The sequence below is a fragment of the Pistacia vera genome, unplaced genomic scaffold, assembly GCF_008641045.1.
Source record: "Pistacia vera cultivar Batoury unplaced genomic scaffold, PisVer_v2 Contig140, whole genome shotgun sequence".
NCBI classification, from domain to species: domain Eukaryota; kingdom Viridiplantae; phylum Streptophyta; class Magnoliopsida; order Sapindales; family Anacardiaceae; genus Pistacia; species Pistacia vera.
The window spans coordinates 820994-840676 of record NW_022195467.1 but is presented as its reverse complement, the minus strand read 5'-3'; the positions used below and the strand labels follow the sequence as shown (position 1 = coordinate 840676).

Here is a 19683-nt window from a genome sequence, read left to right as displayed (position 1 = left end):
CCATCGGATGCTGGCGGCAGTCACCGAAATAGTGCCCGATTAGCGAGATTTGGCTAGCTGTGCATCGTTTTGGTTGCTTTCGACTAGATCAAAGGCCGAAAATAGCTAGATCGCAGTGGATCTAACCGGAAATAGTCAAATCCACGCCAATCTAGCTGTTTCTAACTAGATTGAAGGCCAAAAACAATCAAATCGTCATGGATTTGGCCAAAAACGGCCACAAATAGCTAGATCTGTTTTAGTTGTTTTCAGCCAGATCCATGACGATTTGGCGGTTTTCGGCCTTCGATATGGCAAAAAACAATCAAATCGGCACACAACTGGCCAGATCTCGTTAGTCATACATTGATCTAGCGACTATTGCTAATAGTCGACGATGGTTGCTGACAGTCAATGGTGGTTTTTGGTAGTTAGGGGTATTTTATTTAACTTTTAAACTTTTTGTGGCTAGGGTGTTTTAGCTAAATTCTCAAATATAAGGGATTTGGGTAATTGTTATTTGGTAGACATCTGAGAGCTTAAATCCAAAATGACTTTTATTTAAGGGCAAATTTGGTATAAAAAAAATGATAACCTTAGTTAAAAAAGATTAACACCCTTGGATTAGGTAATCTGATAACCCTTAAAATGACTAGCAGTATTCATTATTGGGAATGAAATATTCACGTAATCTTATATTGCTGTCAAACCAAACAAAGGAATGTTTGGAATCAAAGATAGATGACAAGAGTTACCTGCCCATAGCCCTAACCAAACACAGCCTCAATGTTAAAGGTTATTATTAATGATACAAGTCATACCATGTCTAAGACAGACAGCTGATTTTGATACAATTCCTAACTCACACTTCAGCTGTGAAGGAATAATCAGATTAATTGAGAAGTTACAACTTTTACCAATGGATATTAATACTATCTTTTTTTTTTTACAAGATTACGGAGTGAACCCACATTTTATCTCACTCAAGCAGTGTGCATGAAAGTGTCATCATCTAATAATGCTTCAATATCTATCAGGTCATTGTCGAAATCTGCTGAAACTTCTGAATTGTTGAGAGCTTTATCCTGCATTAAGAAGAAATAAACATGTTTAATGAAACATGAACTGGGTCGTATTAGATATTGTAATTTGAATATAATGATCAAAGTATTGAGCTCCTTAAGTTGCCATGTGATTAACATAAAGAAGACAAAAGTAAATAAGGCTTGAGAAATCTAAAAATCCGTATTTGTATGTTAAACTATAATGTGGAATTCATACTCTAATGTTTAATTTTTACCATTGTCTTTATAGTAGCGAGACTCATTTGGGAACAGAAAACCTAAACAATTCTACCGGACTTTAATCCGGTCCTTGCATCATCAATCATGTATTTTCCAGGCCTCAAGGCCATTAATCTCCAAAATCCTTTTCATGAAAGAGTGCAAGAGGATACTGTGTAGGTGCATATATATATATAGTTAACTAGAGAGAGTTCAGTTACCTTTGTTTCTTGGATCTCATTGACAACATTCAGCAGTCTACTGTATTGATCTCTTGCCTCAGGATACTGAACCATGGACTTCACTCTGGCAAGTGCCTTTTGCAACCTTTCTTCTTTCTGCTTTCTGCCTTCTCTCAGAAAATCATAATCATCCTCCTTCGTGGAAGTATCTATCATGCTGGAACTCTCTGTAAGTGCTTCCGACTTAAATCCACGCAAACCACTTCCCTTTCGTCTCCAACGCAAGATAATCTTCTCCACAATTCCTACTGACCAAATTATCTTCTTATAGTTTTTCCTTACCTGGTGACCTCTAACATGTGCCTATCACACAAAAAGGCATTAGATAAGACTTCACAAATTTGACATTAAATAAAAAAAATGAGCTTGCAGTATAGATTTAAAGAGAAGATAAATGCCTAGAAGAACAAGAGCCAGGAAACCATGAGAACTGGAAATGCACCTGAATTTTGACAATTTGCCGCCGAATTGTCAAGAAATCTTTCCTACCCTTCCAACTACGAAATTTATTTTGTATTCTTACTGCAGCAGCATGCACTGGTTCGTCATGACGTCCTGCCTTGTGAGACTTAACTGCAACAAGTGAAAGAGCACGTTCATCTGAAATTCCAAATGCATCTTCCCCATACTCTTTCAACTGCTTTTTCTGAAAGGACTGCACTCGAAACACTTGATGAATACGAGCAGCTGCTTGAGTCGCTTTACAGACTGCAGCTAATGAGTCCTTCATTGACAATCCATATCGTAAGTCCTCATCAGTCATAGGAGCAGGACTTCGATGAGAAACTGTACGAACTGCATTAGCTCCACTAAATTCTGAAGCTTTGCCATCCTTTTGTTCAATTGTAATAGATGAAAGGCGGGAACTCAAATCAGATAAATCAGATTCTGCAAGATAACCGGCAATTCCTTTGTGTCCAATGGCAGAAGCCAAGTCGGCAGGTGTTTGGCCTGAAGGATACGTGGGAGTTGGATCAGACAGTGCTCCAGCAGCTGCACCAAGAGAGATGAGAGAAGCAACTGTACGCTCTCTGGTATTTAAAAAAAAAAAAAATTCTTGTAAGAAGATACTGAAAAGAAAATAAAGTAGTTCATAAAATGATACTAAAAAGGTACAAGAGAAATTATTCTAAGAACTAATTCTTAGTTTCTTCTTTAAGGACATTGTATGATATATAAATATGACAAATGTTTCTAATAGCTTTACTGATACAATAATGCTAGACATATAAAGAGATTTACAAAGATTTATTATATAAAGTGATGTGGCAGGAAATGAATGGAAGAGTGAATACAAAAAGTCAAAACTCATCATATTCACTCTTCTATTCATCTCTTATTATATCATTTTGTACACGAAATCTTTGTAAATTTCTTTGTACGTCTAGCATTACCCAATATGGTGTCTTCTACAATGAAAGGCAGGCCAGGAAGAAGTAAAACATATAGGAAGAAATTACTAGAGGCAAATTCAAAAGAAACAAGAAAGAAAATATTTAACGGTGTTCACCTGCCACAATATGCCGCCCAATGAAGTGCTGTCCATCCATTTACATCACGGAAGTTGATATTTACACCTGCAAAAACTGTGGGTTCTAGGGCCCAATCATAGCCAAGAGCAGCTGCAAAATGTAGCACACCTTGGCCATCTTGATCTAAAACACTAGGGCCTTTTCCACCTTCAGCTACCTTCTGCAAGAGCCATACATGCAACTTTTCCTTCAGAAGCTTCTGCAGAAGCTTCTCTTTAGCCTTTTCTAATGAAAATTTCTCCTCTGAAGTAAGTTTTAACATCTCGTCCCAATCATCATTGTCCTCTTTCAGCAATGAACTAATTTTACTGCTCAATTCAGATAATTCATTTAGTTTGCTAGGATCATAATTTGGAGTACTGATGGAATTTAGACACAATAACTTTCCAAATCGCATATGGAGACTTTCACTTGTGATGTTACCACTATTATCAGCAAGATCCACATCATGGACATTGCTTTCTCGATATTCAAATTCTCGCAGTTCACTACATGCTAACCTATTAGAACATGTAACATAAAATGGAACCCTCCCTGCCTTCTGTGCAGGAGTGTGGCATCGAAGTACACCACCAGCTAAAATTTCTGCTGGAACTTCCACTTCCCCAAACATACATGACCAATTATTATTTTCTGCCTCCTGTTGACTCATCAAGAATCTTCCCGTGATCAGGACCTGAATAAGGAGTACAAAAATAAAGAAAAATTAACTTCAAGTTAGAAAAACGTATTTACTAAATAGTAAATATTCTTGAGCAGGGAAGTTCAGCTTTAAATCAAGCACTCAGTCAATACTCCGTCCATGTTAAATAACTGAGACATCTAATACTTAGTTGACAATATTATGCATACTGAATAATAAACAGAAATATACCTTGATTTGTGAACCCACATATGCCCAGTTGGGTGAAAAATCGATAATACTGTACAGCTGGTCTTGGGAGACGGAAGGACCCAGCATATAGGTATCCAAGCGTACTTGAGGGGGAATACTGGAATCCTCAACTCCATTTTCATTTTCAATTGTGTCCCAGTAAGCCTCAGAACTGGACTGCATATGCACCTCTTTTACATCTCCAAGTTCTTTACTCATCCAGCGATTGAAACTATCAGTCTTCTTCAGACCTTCCTCATTTAGAGAACCATCAAACAAATGCTGTTTTAAAGAAGAGGAAAAGAGGGATTTCCCCTGTATGGTTGAATTACTCTCTGGATCTGATTGCAGAAGATGTTCACGATCAGTGTTTGACAGCTCTATTTGGTGATCATTCTCATTATCTTGCTCATGAGACCTTGATGTACTATTATGTGCTGAGTCTGAAGCCAACTTCTGATCCATGGGCCACTTGGATGAAAGTGAAGAATCATTCTCAGATGTCTGTTCACAAGACAAATTAAAGTCTGAACAAGATGAATTAAAGAGAACATGAATTCTACAATCTGTAGTATGATGCATCATGACACTGGTATATATGTAAAAGGTTTAAGGATTATTTAAAGATGATTTTAAACCAACAATTGCTTATACGATCAGAATTAATGACTTGAACAAACCAACATAACCACCAATCAGTATCACACTACAGTAAAGTTATTATATCACCATAAAAAAGGAAAACATAACACAACCATGGTTAATTTTTAGGTAAGCAAGCCTCGGGGCACTTTACTTCATAAAGTTAAAAAGAAAGAGATGACCGAGTAACCTGAGACAAATTATACACAAGAATAATACTATACTTACAAAGAAATTTTACAAAGATCTCCATACAAAGTGATGTGACAAAAAATGAATGAAAGAGTGAAACAAAAAGTCAAACTCATTAAATTCATTATTCCATTCATTTTTGTGCCACCTCACTTTGTATGGAAATCTTTGTAAAATTTCTTATGAGTATAATATTATGTATGCCAAATGCCAAAGCACCAATGTACACACATTATATTTATAACTCATAAAACTCATCAAACTAAAGTTCTAAAGCGATAAATAAATGAAAGTCGTAACAATCCTGAAACATCAAATCTAGAAACATAATTGATATTACTAGCATGCTACACAATTTAAGATGAGAAAACAGATATTTATTCTCTGTCCTCAAAACTTGTTACATCTTAAATATCCAGCTATCCCTTTCCTGAGCCGGATTAACTTTATCCCAAAGAATCTATTATCTCAACGTCAATGGGAAGTCAGAATAGCAATTCCAAAACAGAATCCTAAAGATGAATGACTTTTACAAACTAAAATAAGGTTTCAAAACTAAAGAAATAACCAAATTGCAAACTTCTATTCAAAACCTCAATTTCACTTGTAACTTGTATGAACCAATGCTTCCTAGAATTTCTACCCACATTGAAATAATAGTAAAAAATAAAATAAATAAAAAAGTTTGAAATTCATATATAAGCATTTGATGCCAATAATATAAACCTACAAGGTACATCATATTCTACCTGCCAATCCCGGGCCGGTAGGTGACTCCCAAACTCATGCCGTTCACCAAAGCTCCAATTTTTGGTAAGAAGCGTCCCAGTAACTCATGCTCTGTTTAGGAATGTTTCCCACGGTGTCAGGTTGACTTGATGAAAATGGTGGGGGAAAAGCAATGATCCAACACTAGAAGACAATTTCCAAGACACCTCCCATGACTGGAAGTCAAGGTTTTTCCGGAGGTCATATGTAATCCAGCATCACTACTATCCTTACTTTTATCTGCTTGAATAAGTGAACTAAAATCTGTCCCCGGAACATCTGAGAACTTTCCTTGGTAATCATCTATTAACAACAGAGTATTACAATAAATTGGCATGTTAATCAGAACATAATCTTACTAAAATAAAAAGAGAAAACTGATTTACTTTAAATGGTGCAGGGTAATAAGGATCTGAGAATCCAGCATCTATATTCTCAATACAGGGCTGTAAGTCAAGAGAAGAATGGAATCTGGAACTTGCTTGGTTATTATACACTGCATCAAGTATCATCTTTTGTATGATATGAAAAATTTTGAAGGCATTTCACTAAAAAAGCAATCTTACAGAAGACATTCATGATCAATTGAGAGCTAAGACATAAAAAGCTTCAAGAAATGCACCTGATTCAGCATCCTCATATTCTGATGCCTGAGCACTGGTCAGGCTCGTCGTATCTGTAGTTTGTGAAGGTAAATTGTAATGTTGGGATGGAACTGAAACTAGAACCTCTATCTCAGAACTGGGTATAGTTTCTTCAATTTCTTGGGAATAAGGAGTAGTTCTTCAGTCACTTTTAATGCGGTTATATTTGTCTATTTCCTGATTATTCAAGAAAAAAAAAAGAGAAAAAAATAAGACTTGAAATATAAGATAAGTCAATAAGATGCAGTAATAATGCCATTGAACAAGATAATTATGGGCAATCTGCAGGATCATGAGTGCACAGTTTCAAAATATGTCTACTGACAATAATATCATCATTAATGCTTCATTACACTGCCTCTACAGGAAGGTTCATGTATGTTACATATTGGAAGTGTATGGCTGATATTTCTTTTCCATTCACCATCCACTAGGTAAAAAAGCAATAGTATAAGTATCAACTAAATGTATTCTATAGCACCCATAAAAAAAATTTAAGAACATTGAATCCACAGTTAGACTTCAAGTCAAAAATCGCGAACATTACTTTGAAATTCTATAATTCCCAGATTAAACACCTTGCAGTCTGCAATTTAAAAGACCTTGCCCACTAATTAAAAAAAAATATCACGACAATCCTCATACCTTTGAAGTTTAACCAATATGGTCTTTACAGAAACTATTAATAGTTAAGTTTTTACTTGATAAAACTGAATGAACACACATACACTCATGTAAAGATATATGGACAAAGCCTAACCTTTACTTCTCGATAGTGGACAAGAACTATGGTGAGAGTTCCCTCATAGCATCATTCAGTAAGAAAAAGAACAAGCCCAACAAAACGTCCTTGAAAAAAAAATAGGAAAATAAAATTATTTCAGCATGCAATTCAAAATCATAAAAAGTCACAGCCAAAGATGAAAACATTACTGAGTTAAGAAACACCTCTGCAGAAAGAGATAGAAAGATCTATAACAACAGAAATTGCACGCACTTACCCGTTGTGTGTGTGTGGAGAGAGAGAATTTAAGCACATGATCTTAAAAAAAATCTGAAATTTCTAGCATATTTTAAGTACAAAGCAATTTATGATGTTCATAAAACTTTCATTTCTTTTGGCTATGAGTACACAACACAGCAGTAGTTAGTTGAAGACAATCCTAATGAAATTTCAAAGACTTACTCTTCCAGCATCCAGTAACTGCGTCTTTGGAAACTTTCATTTTCTCTCCATGGGCATAATAGCAATGCAACACATCAATACTTCCCGCCTGAAAGAATTACACTTGTTCGGTATTAGTTATTTGAAAGCACAATGAAAATTTTCATAACAAATCTTATGCCAGCATTTACACCACGATAAACTTACCTGCACAAAATCTGCATAATTAAAGATTTCCTTAATTTAGAGTGGAGCTTACAAACTTAAAAAAAATCAATCAATTAATTGGTACTCACCTGAGCCTCATGAGCCTCCTTTACTGTCTCCCACCTTTTTCTTCCTCCATTATGGCCATTTTTTCTAAAGTATCTAAGCACCTTCCGATCAAAAAGAAATAGTGAACCACCTGAACCGAAATGTAAGTCAAGCCAGATGTTTTTGTGCAAAACATAAAATACTAGTTAGATGATCAAAGAGTGCCCTGCATTAGCGTGATGATGCCTTACAAGCTGATAAAACAAAATACACTACTGTTACTTAGTTACCATCTTCACAGTTTAAGTAAACCTTTTGATATTTAAAATAATGAGTTTCATTGGGCACCTAATTGATACTAACAAAGGAAGGAAATGATATATGAATTCAAATACATAGTTCTACTACTGTTGAAGACATAAATAGTTGAAAATTCAAACAACTAACAATAGAATTCAACAAAGATACAAAGCTTAAAAGACAGCCTAAGAGATCACAAACCAACTACTTTTCAATTTAGAGTGAATTTGAATACAATAACTTTCAAGCAAATTAAAACACCTAAAGGGTACAAATTAAACCATAGAACAGCTCCAATGACAAAATATTCAATTCAAGTTCATACAGTATCAAACAAATCACAACCCTCAAACATGAGCTGCAACAGTAAAAACGAAAGATTTGATTTTTATACTTCGGAAGTTCAAAGCACTAAAACCCCACTTGATCAAAGTGACTAAACGACAAAACCAAAAACCCAAAAAGCTTATTAACACTTTATGATACGATTCATCAAAAAAAAAACACATACTTGCAGGCAAGTTAGGAGGCTCAGGAGCAATACGAAACTTATTATAATTTTTAGGATTTCACAAATTTCAGCTGGACGAAGCCATCGATGTTGAGCTTCTATAAGCAATTGCTCGATATCTGCAACCCCATCAATTCACTATCAGCTTAATGAAAATTAAACCCCAATCACTAACTCAAATCAATCAAAAGAGTGAGTTAAGTTCGATTATTACCGAGTTGATTACCAGAGGCGACCCGTCTGGTCTCTGCCATTGAAGATTTGGTGATGATCGAAAAGCAAGCAACTTTTAGTCGAGCGTCATGATTATCAGAAAGTGAGGGGTGATTTCAAGTGATTAAATAAATGAATGAGGAGGATAGGAGTAATATTGAAATAAAATTTAGATTTTGGGGGAAATTAGAAAATAATAAGATAAGGGCGCCGCCAAAGTTGAATTGACAAACTGGTCACTATTTTTATTCTTTGACTTGCAGTCAACTTTATGAATATTATAATTTACCTTTTTTTTTTCTTTTTTTTGGATCATGAGTTAATAATCTTACTATAATTATTTTTAGTTAATCTTGTAATTAAAACAGGTTCAATGGCCTGCAAATTCAATTGAAGCTAAGAAAACTTGTTTGATAAACAGAGCGGCAGTCAAATTCCAAAGATTACAAGGCTTATTGTTACAGACCAGGCACTCATTTTTTACAGGACATTGTTGAGAAACTTTCTAGACTGGTTTTGCTTTACTAGTTCTTAAGCATCACCGTCTTTGCCATCCAAATTAAGAGATGAAAGATGGGAAGTCAATCAGATTCCACAAGATGATTAACAATTTCTTTTTGCTTCAATGGCAGAAGCCAATTTCTGATGCCAGGGCCCCCATGTATGCAACTTCTCCTTCACCTCTAGCTTCTTGCCCCAATCATCATTGCCTTCTCTGATCAATGAACGGACTTGGAGCTGCCGAAGTAGACGGCTGATGCATAAAGATCAAAAGATGATCAGAATCAGAAGAAGAATCAGAGTCAGATACATCCGTTGTAGGTTCAGAACTGGATATTCCAATGGTTGGATAGATAATGGGGAGATTTTGTAAAGGAGTTGTCTCGGTGTAAGCATAATATCTGAGATATTCTGTGATAGGATTAGTCGAGGGTTCCATCATATGTTGGGCAGGTGGATACAGATCCGGAATAGGAGTGGGCTTCGTAACTGGGGGTGGAGAATTCTGAGTTTTTGGTTTCCAGTGGGGGGTTTGTCGTGGTTGCAATTTCTTCGCATATTCTTCTGGAGTAAAGAGTGAGGCAGAAGCACCTCGTGGCAAATCAGAAGAACTTCGAAGGGACTGAGTGGCCTTAGGCAGACTTAGGATAGAAGGACCAGAAGTCTGTTGATACCAAGGGATATTTTCAGAAAAAGTACGCTCAGTCAGGGTACGCTCTAGGGATTTTAGTTGAATCTTTAAATGCTTGATTTCTTTTTCTTGCCGAGAGAAGTCTTGGCGAAGAGAGATCAAAGAGAGGATCTCTTGGTGAAGGTCTTGAATTTTCTGTCGAAGCTCATCCAGAAGAGATCGTAGTTGCAAAGAACTCCGAGCTGAGGCATTTTGAGAGTGCCAGTTAAGGACAGTTTCTGCTTGGGCAGGTTCTATTTTTCCAGGATTATAATTTGGAGTGGCAACAGAGTTAAGACTCAACTTCCCAAATCGCATATGGAGACTTTCACTTGGAGGAACTCGGCAAGGAAGAACAGTATCAGCAATAATTTCTGGTTGATTCTTAAGGAATCTTTCCATGATAAAGACCTGACAAATAAGTTAATCGCATTTACTAATGTTACTTTAACAGAGAAGTAGTGCTTTATTTTAATTATTCAATCACTTTCCTGGCTATATTGAATGCAAAATTGAAGCATACCTTTTGAGCAGGAATGCTGGAATCATCAATCCCATTGGCATTTTCAGTTACATCTCCAAGTTCTGTACTCAGACCTCCATCAGTTTGAGATCCAACTGAAATATGCTCCTCAATGGTCAAATTACTATCTGTTTCTAATTCTGAGAAATATTCATATTCTGAGTCTGAAAGCTGAGTCTGATGATCATTTTCTGATTCTGAGAGATATTCATATTCTGAGTCTGAAAGCTGAGTCTGATGATCATTTTCCGATTCTGAGAAATATTCATATTCTGAGTCTGAAAGCTGAGTCTGATGATCATTTTCCTTATCGGAATGTGCACATGAAGGCATACCGACACTAATTATAGAAAAGATCCCAGGAAGGCTTGAAGTAAGATTTTCTTCTGAGTCTGGGTATAACTGATGATCCATGGGCCAATTAGATGAATGTGCAAAATCAATTTCAGCTATCTGTTTACAAGGAAATTTAGTCTGAACAAAATTAAATAATTATCTAGGGTAAAAGAAACTACAAATTAGACTTCAGGATTGAAGTAAAGCATTACTTCAGGATTGAAGTAAAGCTTTACTTCAACCATATACATAAATATAGTATTACCTCAACTTCTGAGCCCATATATTTCCAATTTGGTGAGAAAGCAATCATGCTACTGAGCTGATCTTGGGAGGATGATGAAGCCAGCATCTCCAAGTCTCTACTGCTCAGGCCGTTGGAACTTTCAGTTTTCTTCAAATCTTCCTCCATTAAAAGCTGCGTCTGAACATCATTTTGTTTGTTCGGATGTGCAAAGGAAGGCTCAAGGGCATTAAGTAAATCAAAACGATCAATATCTTGGCAACAAAAGCTTGAAGTAAGATCATGCGCCGAGTCTGAATACAACTTCTGTTCCGTATGGTGCTTGGATAAACATGAAGAATCCTTTTTAGATGTCTGTTTACAATGAAAATTAAAGTCTGAATAAAAATAAAACAAAAAAGAAGCCATAAATTTGATAATAGCATTTACTGAATATTACTGCATAAGGGAAATAAAGCTTCACTCTGACGACTTAGTTAATTTTCCTGCCTGTATCGAATAATTGAGATGCCTAGAGCTTAGTTGACATATTGCAATCAAAATGGAATTTAAATTTTAGTATACCTCAGTTTCTGAGCCCACACATGCCCCATTTGCTGTGAAATCAATAATGTCACATAGCTGGTCTTCAGAGAGAGAAGAACTCGGCATAGAGGTATCCACATGCGGTTGAGTGGGAATGCTAGAACCATCAATCCTATTCTCAGTTTCAACTGTCTTTCTGTGGGCTGCGGAACTGAACTGCACATCAGCACCTGCCAGTTTCTCACTCATCAAGCCATAGGAACTTTCAATCTTCCTCAAACCCTCCTCCGGTAGTGAACAGTCTAATAAATGTTGTTTTATAGCTCCAGAGTAGATGGATTTCCCCTCCACATTCGAAATTGTTTCTGAATCTGATTGCAAAATGTGTGCATGTTCTGCATCTGGAAGCTGTCTCTGAACATCATTTTGATTTTGTGGATGTGCACAGGAAGGGACAAAGGAGTCAAGTAAATCAACACAATCGGTGTCTTGCTCACAAAACTTTGAAGTAGGACCTTGTTCCAAGTCTGAATATGTGAGACATTTGCTAGCAGAATCATTTTCAAATGTCTGTCGACAAGAAAATTTACAGTCTGAAAAAAATAATTGAACTTAAGTAGATAAGGAAATGTGATGCATAAGCACTAGATTTCTCAGTCCTAACAGCTTCCAAAGTATCTATTCTTGTCACCGTGATGTAATTACAAATAAAAATCCCAAAAGATACTGTCGAAGGAACTTCGTAAATTTTTTTTTTTCTATTTTAAATCGTTTCTACCAACCTTGAAACTACTGCAAAAGAAGAGCTATATGATATTGTACCTGCCACTCCCCAAGGAACTGTAGGTGACTCCCTAACTCCTGTGATTCACCAAAGCTTTTGGCAACAAGCTGTTCCGAAATTCCATGTCTTTGTTCAGGAATGTTTCCTATGGTTTCTGTTTGAGCTGAAGAAAATGATGGGTGAGAAGGCAGAGATCCAACATCGAGATCACATTTTTCCATGATATATTCCGGTGGCTGGAAGTTAGGAACTTCCTGGGGCTGGCACAAAAAGATAACATAGCATAAAACCATCAAATGTGCATTCTCAAGCATCAGTAGATTCTGTCTAAGCCATACAAGACAAGCAAGGAAAAGGCTTAGCTGCCAATTCGTAAATTTTTTAGCAACCTGGAAAAATATAAGATGCTGAGAGATAAATTATAGTGGACTACAGGTTTCTGAGCTCAGTAATATAAAGATGGCATAATGAGCCCAGAATATAAAGAGATAATTGTCTCTAACCTTTACATCTCGGTAGTGGACAAGAACTATGTTTGAAAGCTCCCTGCAATAGTCAATAGTGTCAATTAAATAAGATACCACAGCAGAATTTTGCAGAAACTGAACATTTCTGATTCCGCAACTGGCTTATGGGATGTTCATATCCATTTTGGTAGTAATACTAATTACACAACCCCATGGCATCTCAGTTAGAGCACAAATAGCTAGCTCTGCCTATGAAATCAACAAATATAAGCTTCATTGACCAGCAGAGCTGCTAATGTAATGTAAGAGAACTCCTGCAAACAAAATCTCAGAGACTTACTCTTGAAGCATCCAATAACTTCGTCTTTGAAAGTTTTTATTGTCTTCTCCATGGGCGTAGTAGCATTGCAACTCATTTACACTCCCAACCTGAAAGATTAAACCCCAGAACAAAGCTTCATCTTTTGAATATATTTTGAATAAAATAAGTAATTTGGTTACTCACCCTCAGTTTTTCAATGATGCCATTACAAGCTGATAAAACAAATACACTAAATGTTACTTAGTTACCATCTTCACAGTTTAAGTACAACCTTTTGATATTAAAATAATGAGTTTCATGGGCACTAATTGTACAACAAAGGAAGGAAATGGATATATGAATTCATCAATAGTTCTACTACTGTTGAAGACATAAATAGTTGAAAATTCAAACAACTAACAATAGAATTCAATCAAAGATACAAAGCTTAAAAGACAGCCTAAGAGATACAAACCAACTACTTTCAATTAGAGTGAATTTGAATACAAAACTTTCAAGCAAATTAAAACACCTAAAGGGTACAAATTAAACCATTAGAACAGCTCCAATGACAAAATATTCAATTCAAGTTCATACAGTATCAAACAAATCACAACCCTCCAAACATGAAGCTGCAACAGTAAAAACGAAAGATTTGATTTTTATACTTCTGAAGTTCAAAGCACAAAACCCCACTGATCAAAGTGAATAAACGACAAAACAAAAACCCAAAAATATTAAACACTTGTATGAAACGATTCAATCAAAAAAAGCAAAACACATCTTGCAGGCAAGTTAGGAGGCTCAGGAGCAATACGAAACTTATTATAATTTTTAGGATTTCACAAATTTCAGCTGGACGAAGCCATCGATGTTGAGCTTCTATAAGCAATTGCTCGAATCTGCAACCCCATCAATTCACTAATCAGCTTAATGAAAGTTAACACCAATTCACTAACTCAAATCAATCAAAAGAGTGAGTTAAAGTTCGATATTACCGAGTTGATTGCCAGGAGCGACCCGTTCTGGTCTCTGCCATTGAAGATTTGGTGATGATCGAAAAGCAAGCAACTTTAGTCGAGCGCATGATTATCAGAAAGTGAGGGGTGATTTAAGTGATTAAATGAAATGAATGAGGGAGGATAGGGTAATATTGAATAAAATTTAGATTTTGGGGGGAAATTAGAAATAAATAAAGATAAGGAGCGCGCAAAGTTGTATTAGACAAACTGGTCACCGATTTTTTATTCTTTGACTTGCAGTCAACTTTATGAATATTATAATTTACCTTTTTTTTTTTTTTTTGGGATCATGATTTAATAATCTTACTATAATTATATTTAGTTAATCTTGTAATTAAAACAGGTTCAATGGCCTGCAAATTCAATTGAAGCTAAGAAAACTTGTTTGATAAACAGAGCGGCAGTCAAATTACCAGAAGATATACAAGGCTTTATGTTACAGACCAGGCACTCATTTTTACAGGACATTGTTGAGAAACTTTCTAGACTGGTTTTGCTTTACTAGTTCTTAAGCATCACGCGCTTTGCCATCCAAATTAAGAGATGAAAGGTGGGAAGTCAAGTCAGATTCCACAAGATGATTAACATTTCTTTGGGTTCAATGGCAGAAGCCCATTTCTTAGCAAGAGCCATGTATGCAACTTCTCCTTCACCTCTAGCTTCTTGCCCCAATAATCATTGCCTTCTCTGATCAATGAACGGACTTGGAGCTGCCGAAGTAGACGGCTGATGCATAAAGATCAAAAGATGATCAGAATCAGAAGAAGAATCAGAGTCAGATACATCCGTTGTAGGTTCAGAACTGGATATTCCAATGGTGGGATAGAAATGGGGAGATTTTGTAAAGGAGTTGTCTCGGTGTAAGCATATATCGAGATTCTGTGATAGGATTAGTCGAGGGTTCCATCATTGTGGGCAGGGGATACAGATCAGGAATAGGAGTGGGCTTCGTAACTGGGGTGGAGAATTCTGAGTTTTTGGTTTCCAGTGGGGGGTTGTCGTGGTTGCAATTTCTTGCTATTCTTCTGGAGTAAAGAGTGAGGCAGAAGCACCTCGTGGCAAACAGAAGAATTCGAAGGACGAGGGTTAGCAGACTTAGATAGAAGGACCAGAAGTCTGTTGATACCAAGGGTATTTTCAGAAAAAGTACGCTCAGTCGGGTACGCTCTAGGGATTTTAGTTGAATCTTTAAATGCTTGATTTCTTTTTCTTGCCGAGAGAAGTCTTGGCGAAGAGAGATCAAAGAGAGGATCTTTGGTGAAGGTCTTGATTTCTGTCGAAGCTCATCCAGAAGAGATCGTAGTTGCAAAGAATCCGAGCTGAGGCATTTTGAGAGTGCCAGTTAAGGACAGTTCTGCTTGGGCAGGTTCTATTTTCAGGATTATAATTTGGAGTGGCAACAGAGTTAAGACTCAACTTCCAAATCGCATATGGAGACTTTCACTTGGAGAATCGGCAAGGAAGAACAGTATCAGCAATAATCTGGTTGATTCTAAGGAACTTCTCATGATAAAGACCTGACAAATAAGTTAATCGCATTTACTAATGGTTACTTTAACAGAGAAGTAGTGCTTATTTTAATATTCATCACTTTCCTGGCTATATTGAATGCAAAATTGAAGCATACCTTTTGAGCAGGAATGTGGAATCCAAATCCCGTTGTCATTTCAGTTACATCTCCAAGTTCTGTACTCAGACCTCCATCAGTTTGAGATCCAACTGAAATATGCCAATGTGTCAAATTACTATCTGTTTCTAATTCTGAGAAATATTCATATTCGAGTCTGAAAACTGAGTCTGATGATCATTTTCTGATTCTGAGAGTATTCATATTCTGAGTCTGAAAGCTGAGTCTGATGATCTTTTCCGATTCTGAGAAATATTCATATTCTGAGTCTGAAAGCTGAGTCTGATGATCATTTTCCTATCGGAATGTGCACATGAAGGCATACCACTAATTATAGAAAAAGCCCAGGAAGGCTTGAAGTAGATTTTCTTCTGAGTGGTATATGAAATAATAGTAAAAAATAAAAATAAATAAATAAAGTTTGAAATTCATATATAAGCATTTGATGCCAATAATATAAACCTACAAGGTATATCATATTCTACCTGCCAATCCTGGGCCGGTAGGTGACTCCCAAACTCATGCCGTTCACCAAAGCTCCAATTTTTGGTAAGAAGCTGTCCCAGTAATTCATGCTCTTGTTTAGGAATGTTTCCCACGGTGTCAGGTTGACTTGATGAAAATGGTGGGGGAAAAGGCAATGATCCAACACTAGAAGGACAATTTTCCAAGACATCCTCCCATGACTGGAAGTCAAGGTTTTTCCGGAGGTCATATGTTAATCCAGCATCACTACTGTCCTTACTTTTATCTGCTTGAATAAGTGAACTAAAATCTGTCCCCGGAACATCTGAGAACTTTCCTTGGTAATCATCTATTAACAAAAGAGTATTACAATAAAATTGGCAAGTTAATCAGAACATAATCTTACTAAAATGAAAATGAGAAAACTGATTTACTTGTAAATGGTGCAGGGTAATAAGGATCTGAGAATCCAGCATCTATATTCTCAATTACAGGGTGCTGTAAGTCAAGAGAAGAATGGAATCTGGAACTTGCTTGGTTATTATACACTGCATCAAGTATCATCTTTTGTATGATTATGAAAAATTTTGAAGGCATTCATCATAAAAAAGCAATCTTACAGAAGACATTCATGATCAATTGAGAGCTAAGACATAAAAAGCTTCAAGAAATGCACCTGATTCAGCATCCTCATATTCTGATGCCTGAGCACTGGTCAGGCTTGTCGTATCTGTAGTTTGTGAAGGTAAATGGTAATTGTTGGGATGGAAACTGGAAGACATAGAACCTTCTATCTCAGAACTGGGTATAGTTTCTTCAATTTCTTGGGAATAAGGAGTAGTTTCTTCAGTCACTTTAATGCGGTTATAATTTGTCCTATTTCCCTGATTATTCAAGAAAAAAAAAAGTAGAAAAAAATAAGACTTGAAATATAAGATAAGTCAAATAAAGATGCAGTAATAATGCCATTGAACAAGACATATTATGGGACAATCTACAAGGATCATGAGTGCACAATTTCAAAATATGGCCTACTGACAATAATATCATCATTAATGCCTCGTTACACTGCCTCTACAGGAAGGTTCATGTATGTTACATATTGGAAGTGTATGGCTGATATTTCTTTTCCATTCACCATCCACTAGGTAAACAAGAAATAGTATAAGTATCAACTAAATGTATTCTATAGCACACATAAAAAAAATATTAAGAACATTGAATCCACAATGTTAGACTGCAAGTCAAAAATCACGAACATTACTTTGAAATTCTATAATTCCCAGATTAAACACCTTGCAGTCTGCAATTTAAAAGACCTTGCCCACTAATTAAAAAAAATATTCACGACAAATCCTCAATACTCTTGGAAGTTTAACCACTATGGTCTTTACAGAAACTATTAATACAGTTAAGTTTTTAACTTGTAGATAACTGAATGAACACACACACACTCGTGTAAAAGATGATAGGACAAAGCCTAACCTTTACTTCTCGATAGTGGACAAGAACTATATGTGAGAGTTCCCTGCATAGTCATCAATTCAGTAAGAAGAAAAAGAACAAGCCCAACAAAACGTCCTTGAAAAAAGAAATAGGAAAAAGTACAATTATTTCAAGCATGGAATTTCAAATCAATAAAAAGTCACAGCCAAAGATGAAAACATTACTGAGTTAAGAAACACCTCTGGCAGAAAGAGATAGAAAGATCTATAACAACAGAAATTGCACGCACTTACCCGTTGTGTGTGTGTGAGAGAGAGAGAATTTAAAGCACATGATCTTAAAAAAAATCTGAAATTTCTAGCATATTTTAAGTACAAAGCAATTTATGATGTTCATAAAACTTTCATTTCTTTTGGGCTATTGAGTACACAACACAGCAGTAGTTAGTTGAAGACAAATACTAATGAAATTTCAAAGACTTACTCTTCCAGCATCCAGTAACTGCGTCTTTGGAAACTTTCATTTTCTTCTCCATGGGCATAATAGCAATGCAACACATCAATACTTCCCGCCTGAAAGAATTTACACTTTTTCGGTATTAGTTATTTGAAAGCACAATGAAAATTTTCATAAACAAATCTTATGCCAGCATGTACACCACAAGATAAACTTACCTGCACAAAATCTGCATAATTAAAGATTTCCTTAATTTAGAGTGGAGCTTACAAACTTAAAAAAATCAATCAATTAATTTGGTACTCACCTTGAGCCTCTCATGAGCCTCCTTTACTGTCTTCCCATCCTTTTTCTTCCTCCAGTTATGGCCATCTTTTCTAAAGTATCTAAGCACCTTCCGATCAAAAAGAAATAGTGAACCACCTGAAACCAGAAATGTAAGTCAAGCCAAGATGTTTTTGTGACCAAACATAAAATCCTAGTTAGATGATCGAAGAGTGCCCTGGCATTAGCGGTGATGATGCCTTACAAGCTGATAAAACAAAATACACTACATGTTACTTAGTTACCATCTTCACAGTTTAAGTACAACCTTTTGAGATTTAAAATAAGGAGTTTCATCGGGTACCTAATTGATACTAACAAAGGAAGGAAATGGATATATGAATTCAAATACAATAGTTCTACTACTGTTGAAGACATAAATAGTTGAAAATTCAAACAACTAACAATAGAATTCAATCAAAGATACAAAGCTTAAAAGACAGCCTAAGAGATCACAAACCAACTACTTTTCAATTTATAGTGAATTTGAATACAATAACTTTCAAGCAAATTAAAACACCTAAAGGGTACAAATTAAACCATTAGAACAGCTCCAATGACAAAATATTCAATTCAAGTTCATACAGTATCAAACAAATCACAACCCTCCAAACATGAAGCTGCAACAGTAAAAACGAAAGATTTGATTTTTATACTTCTGAAGTTCAAAGCACTAAAACCCCACTTGATCAAAGTGACTAAACGACAAAACCAAAAACCCAAAAAGCTTATTAACACTTGTATGATAACGATTCAATCAAAAAAAGCAAAACACATACTTGCAGGCAAGTTAGGAGGCTCAGGAGCAATACGAAACTTATTATAATTTTTTAGGATTTCACAAATTTCAGCTGGACGAAGCCATCGATGTTGAGCTTCTATAAGCAATTGCTCGATATCTGCAACCCCATCAATTCACTAATCAGCTTAATGAAAAGTTAAACACCAATTCACTAACTCAAATCAATCAAAAGAGTGAGTTAAAGTTCGATTATTACCGAGTTGATTACCAAGAGCGACCCGTCTGGTCTCTGCCATTGAAGATTTGGTGATGATCGAAAAGCAAGCAACTTCTAGTCGAGCGTCATGATTATCAGAAAGTGAGGGGTGATTTGAAGTGATTAAATGAAATGAATGAGGTGAGGTTAGGGGTAATATTGAAATAAAATTAGATTTTGGGGGGAAATTAGAAATAAATAAAGATAAGGGAGCGCCGCCAAAGTTGAATTTCAGACAAACTGGTCACTGATTTTTTATTCTTTGACTTGCAGTCAACTTTATGAATATTATAATTTACCTTTTTTTTTTTTTTTTTTTTGGATCATGATTTAATTAATCTTACTATAATTATTATTTAGTTAATCTTGTAATTAAAACAGGTTCAATGGCCTC

At 35.8% G+C, this 19683-nt stretch overlaps 2 protein-coding genes across 2 annotated transcripts; both read right to left on the bottom strand.

The window, feature by feature from the left end:
• Positions 1-908: 908 nt before the first annotated feature.
• LOC116123073 (calmodulin-binding transcription activator 3-like) lies at positions 909-19430 on the bottom strand. The gene is made up of 13 exons (XM_031408857.1): positions 19290-19430; positions 19071-19190; positions 18275-18390; positions 17995-18083; positions 17551-17593; positions 16742-16949; positions 16500-16613; positions 16086-16414; positions 3911-4414; positions 3015-3712; positions 1947-2535; positions 1484-1807; positions 909-1064 (listed from the first exon to the last, which is right to left on the bottom strand). The coding sequence occupies exons 1-13, from the start codon at positions 19327-19329 to the stop codon at positions 963-965; spliced, it is 3276 nt and encodes a 1091-aa protein (XP_031264717.1). The 5' UTR covers positions 19330-19430; the 3' UTR covers positions 909-962.
• On the bottom strand, positions 9263-13094 carry LOC116123074. Its single transcript, XM_031408858.1, has 7 exons — positions 12991-13094; positions 12687-12729; positions 12222-12443; positions 11439-11969; positions 10896-11228; positions 10295-10747; positions 9263-10182 (listed from the first exon to the last, which is right to left on the bottom strand). The coding sequence occupies exons 1-7, from the start codon at positions 12999-13001 to the stop codon at positions 9304-9306; spliced, it is 2472 nt and encodes an 823-aa protein (XP_031264718.1). The 5' UTR covers positions 13002-13094; the 3' UTR covers positions 9263-9303.
• Positions 19431-19683: the final 253 nt, after the last annotated feature.

Excerpts from the sequence above, each read along its gene's own strand:
- LOC116123074 (XM_031408858.1), bottom strand. Across the intron at positions 10,748-10,895 it reads ATATGGGCTCAGAAGTTGAG|ATAGCTGAAATTGATTTTGC; the intron begins GTAATACTATAT and ends CCTTGTAAACAG. Across the intron at positions 10,183-10,294 it reads CCAGCATTCCTGCTCAAAAG|GTCTTTATCATGGAAAGATT; the intron begins GTATGCTTCAAT and ends CTTATTTGTCAG.
- LOC116123073 (XM_031408857.1), bottom strand. The coding sequence starts at position 19,329 with ATGGCAGAGACCAGACGGGTCGCTCTTGGTAATCAACTCG. Across the intron at positions 17,594-17,994 it reads AGTTACTGGATGCTGGAAGA|GGAACTCTCACATATAGTTC; the intron begins GTAAGTCTTTGA and ends ATGACTATGCAG. Across the intron at positions 16,950-17,550 it reads TCCACTATCGAGAAGTAAAG|GGAAATAGGACAAATTATAA; the intron begins GTTAGGCTTTGT and ends TTGAATAATCAG.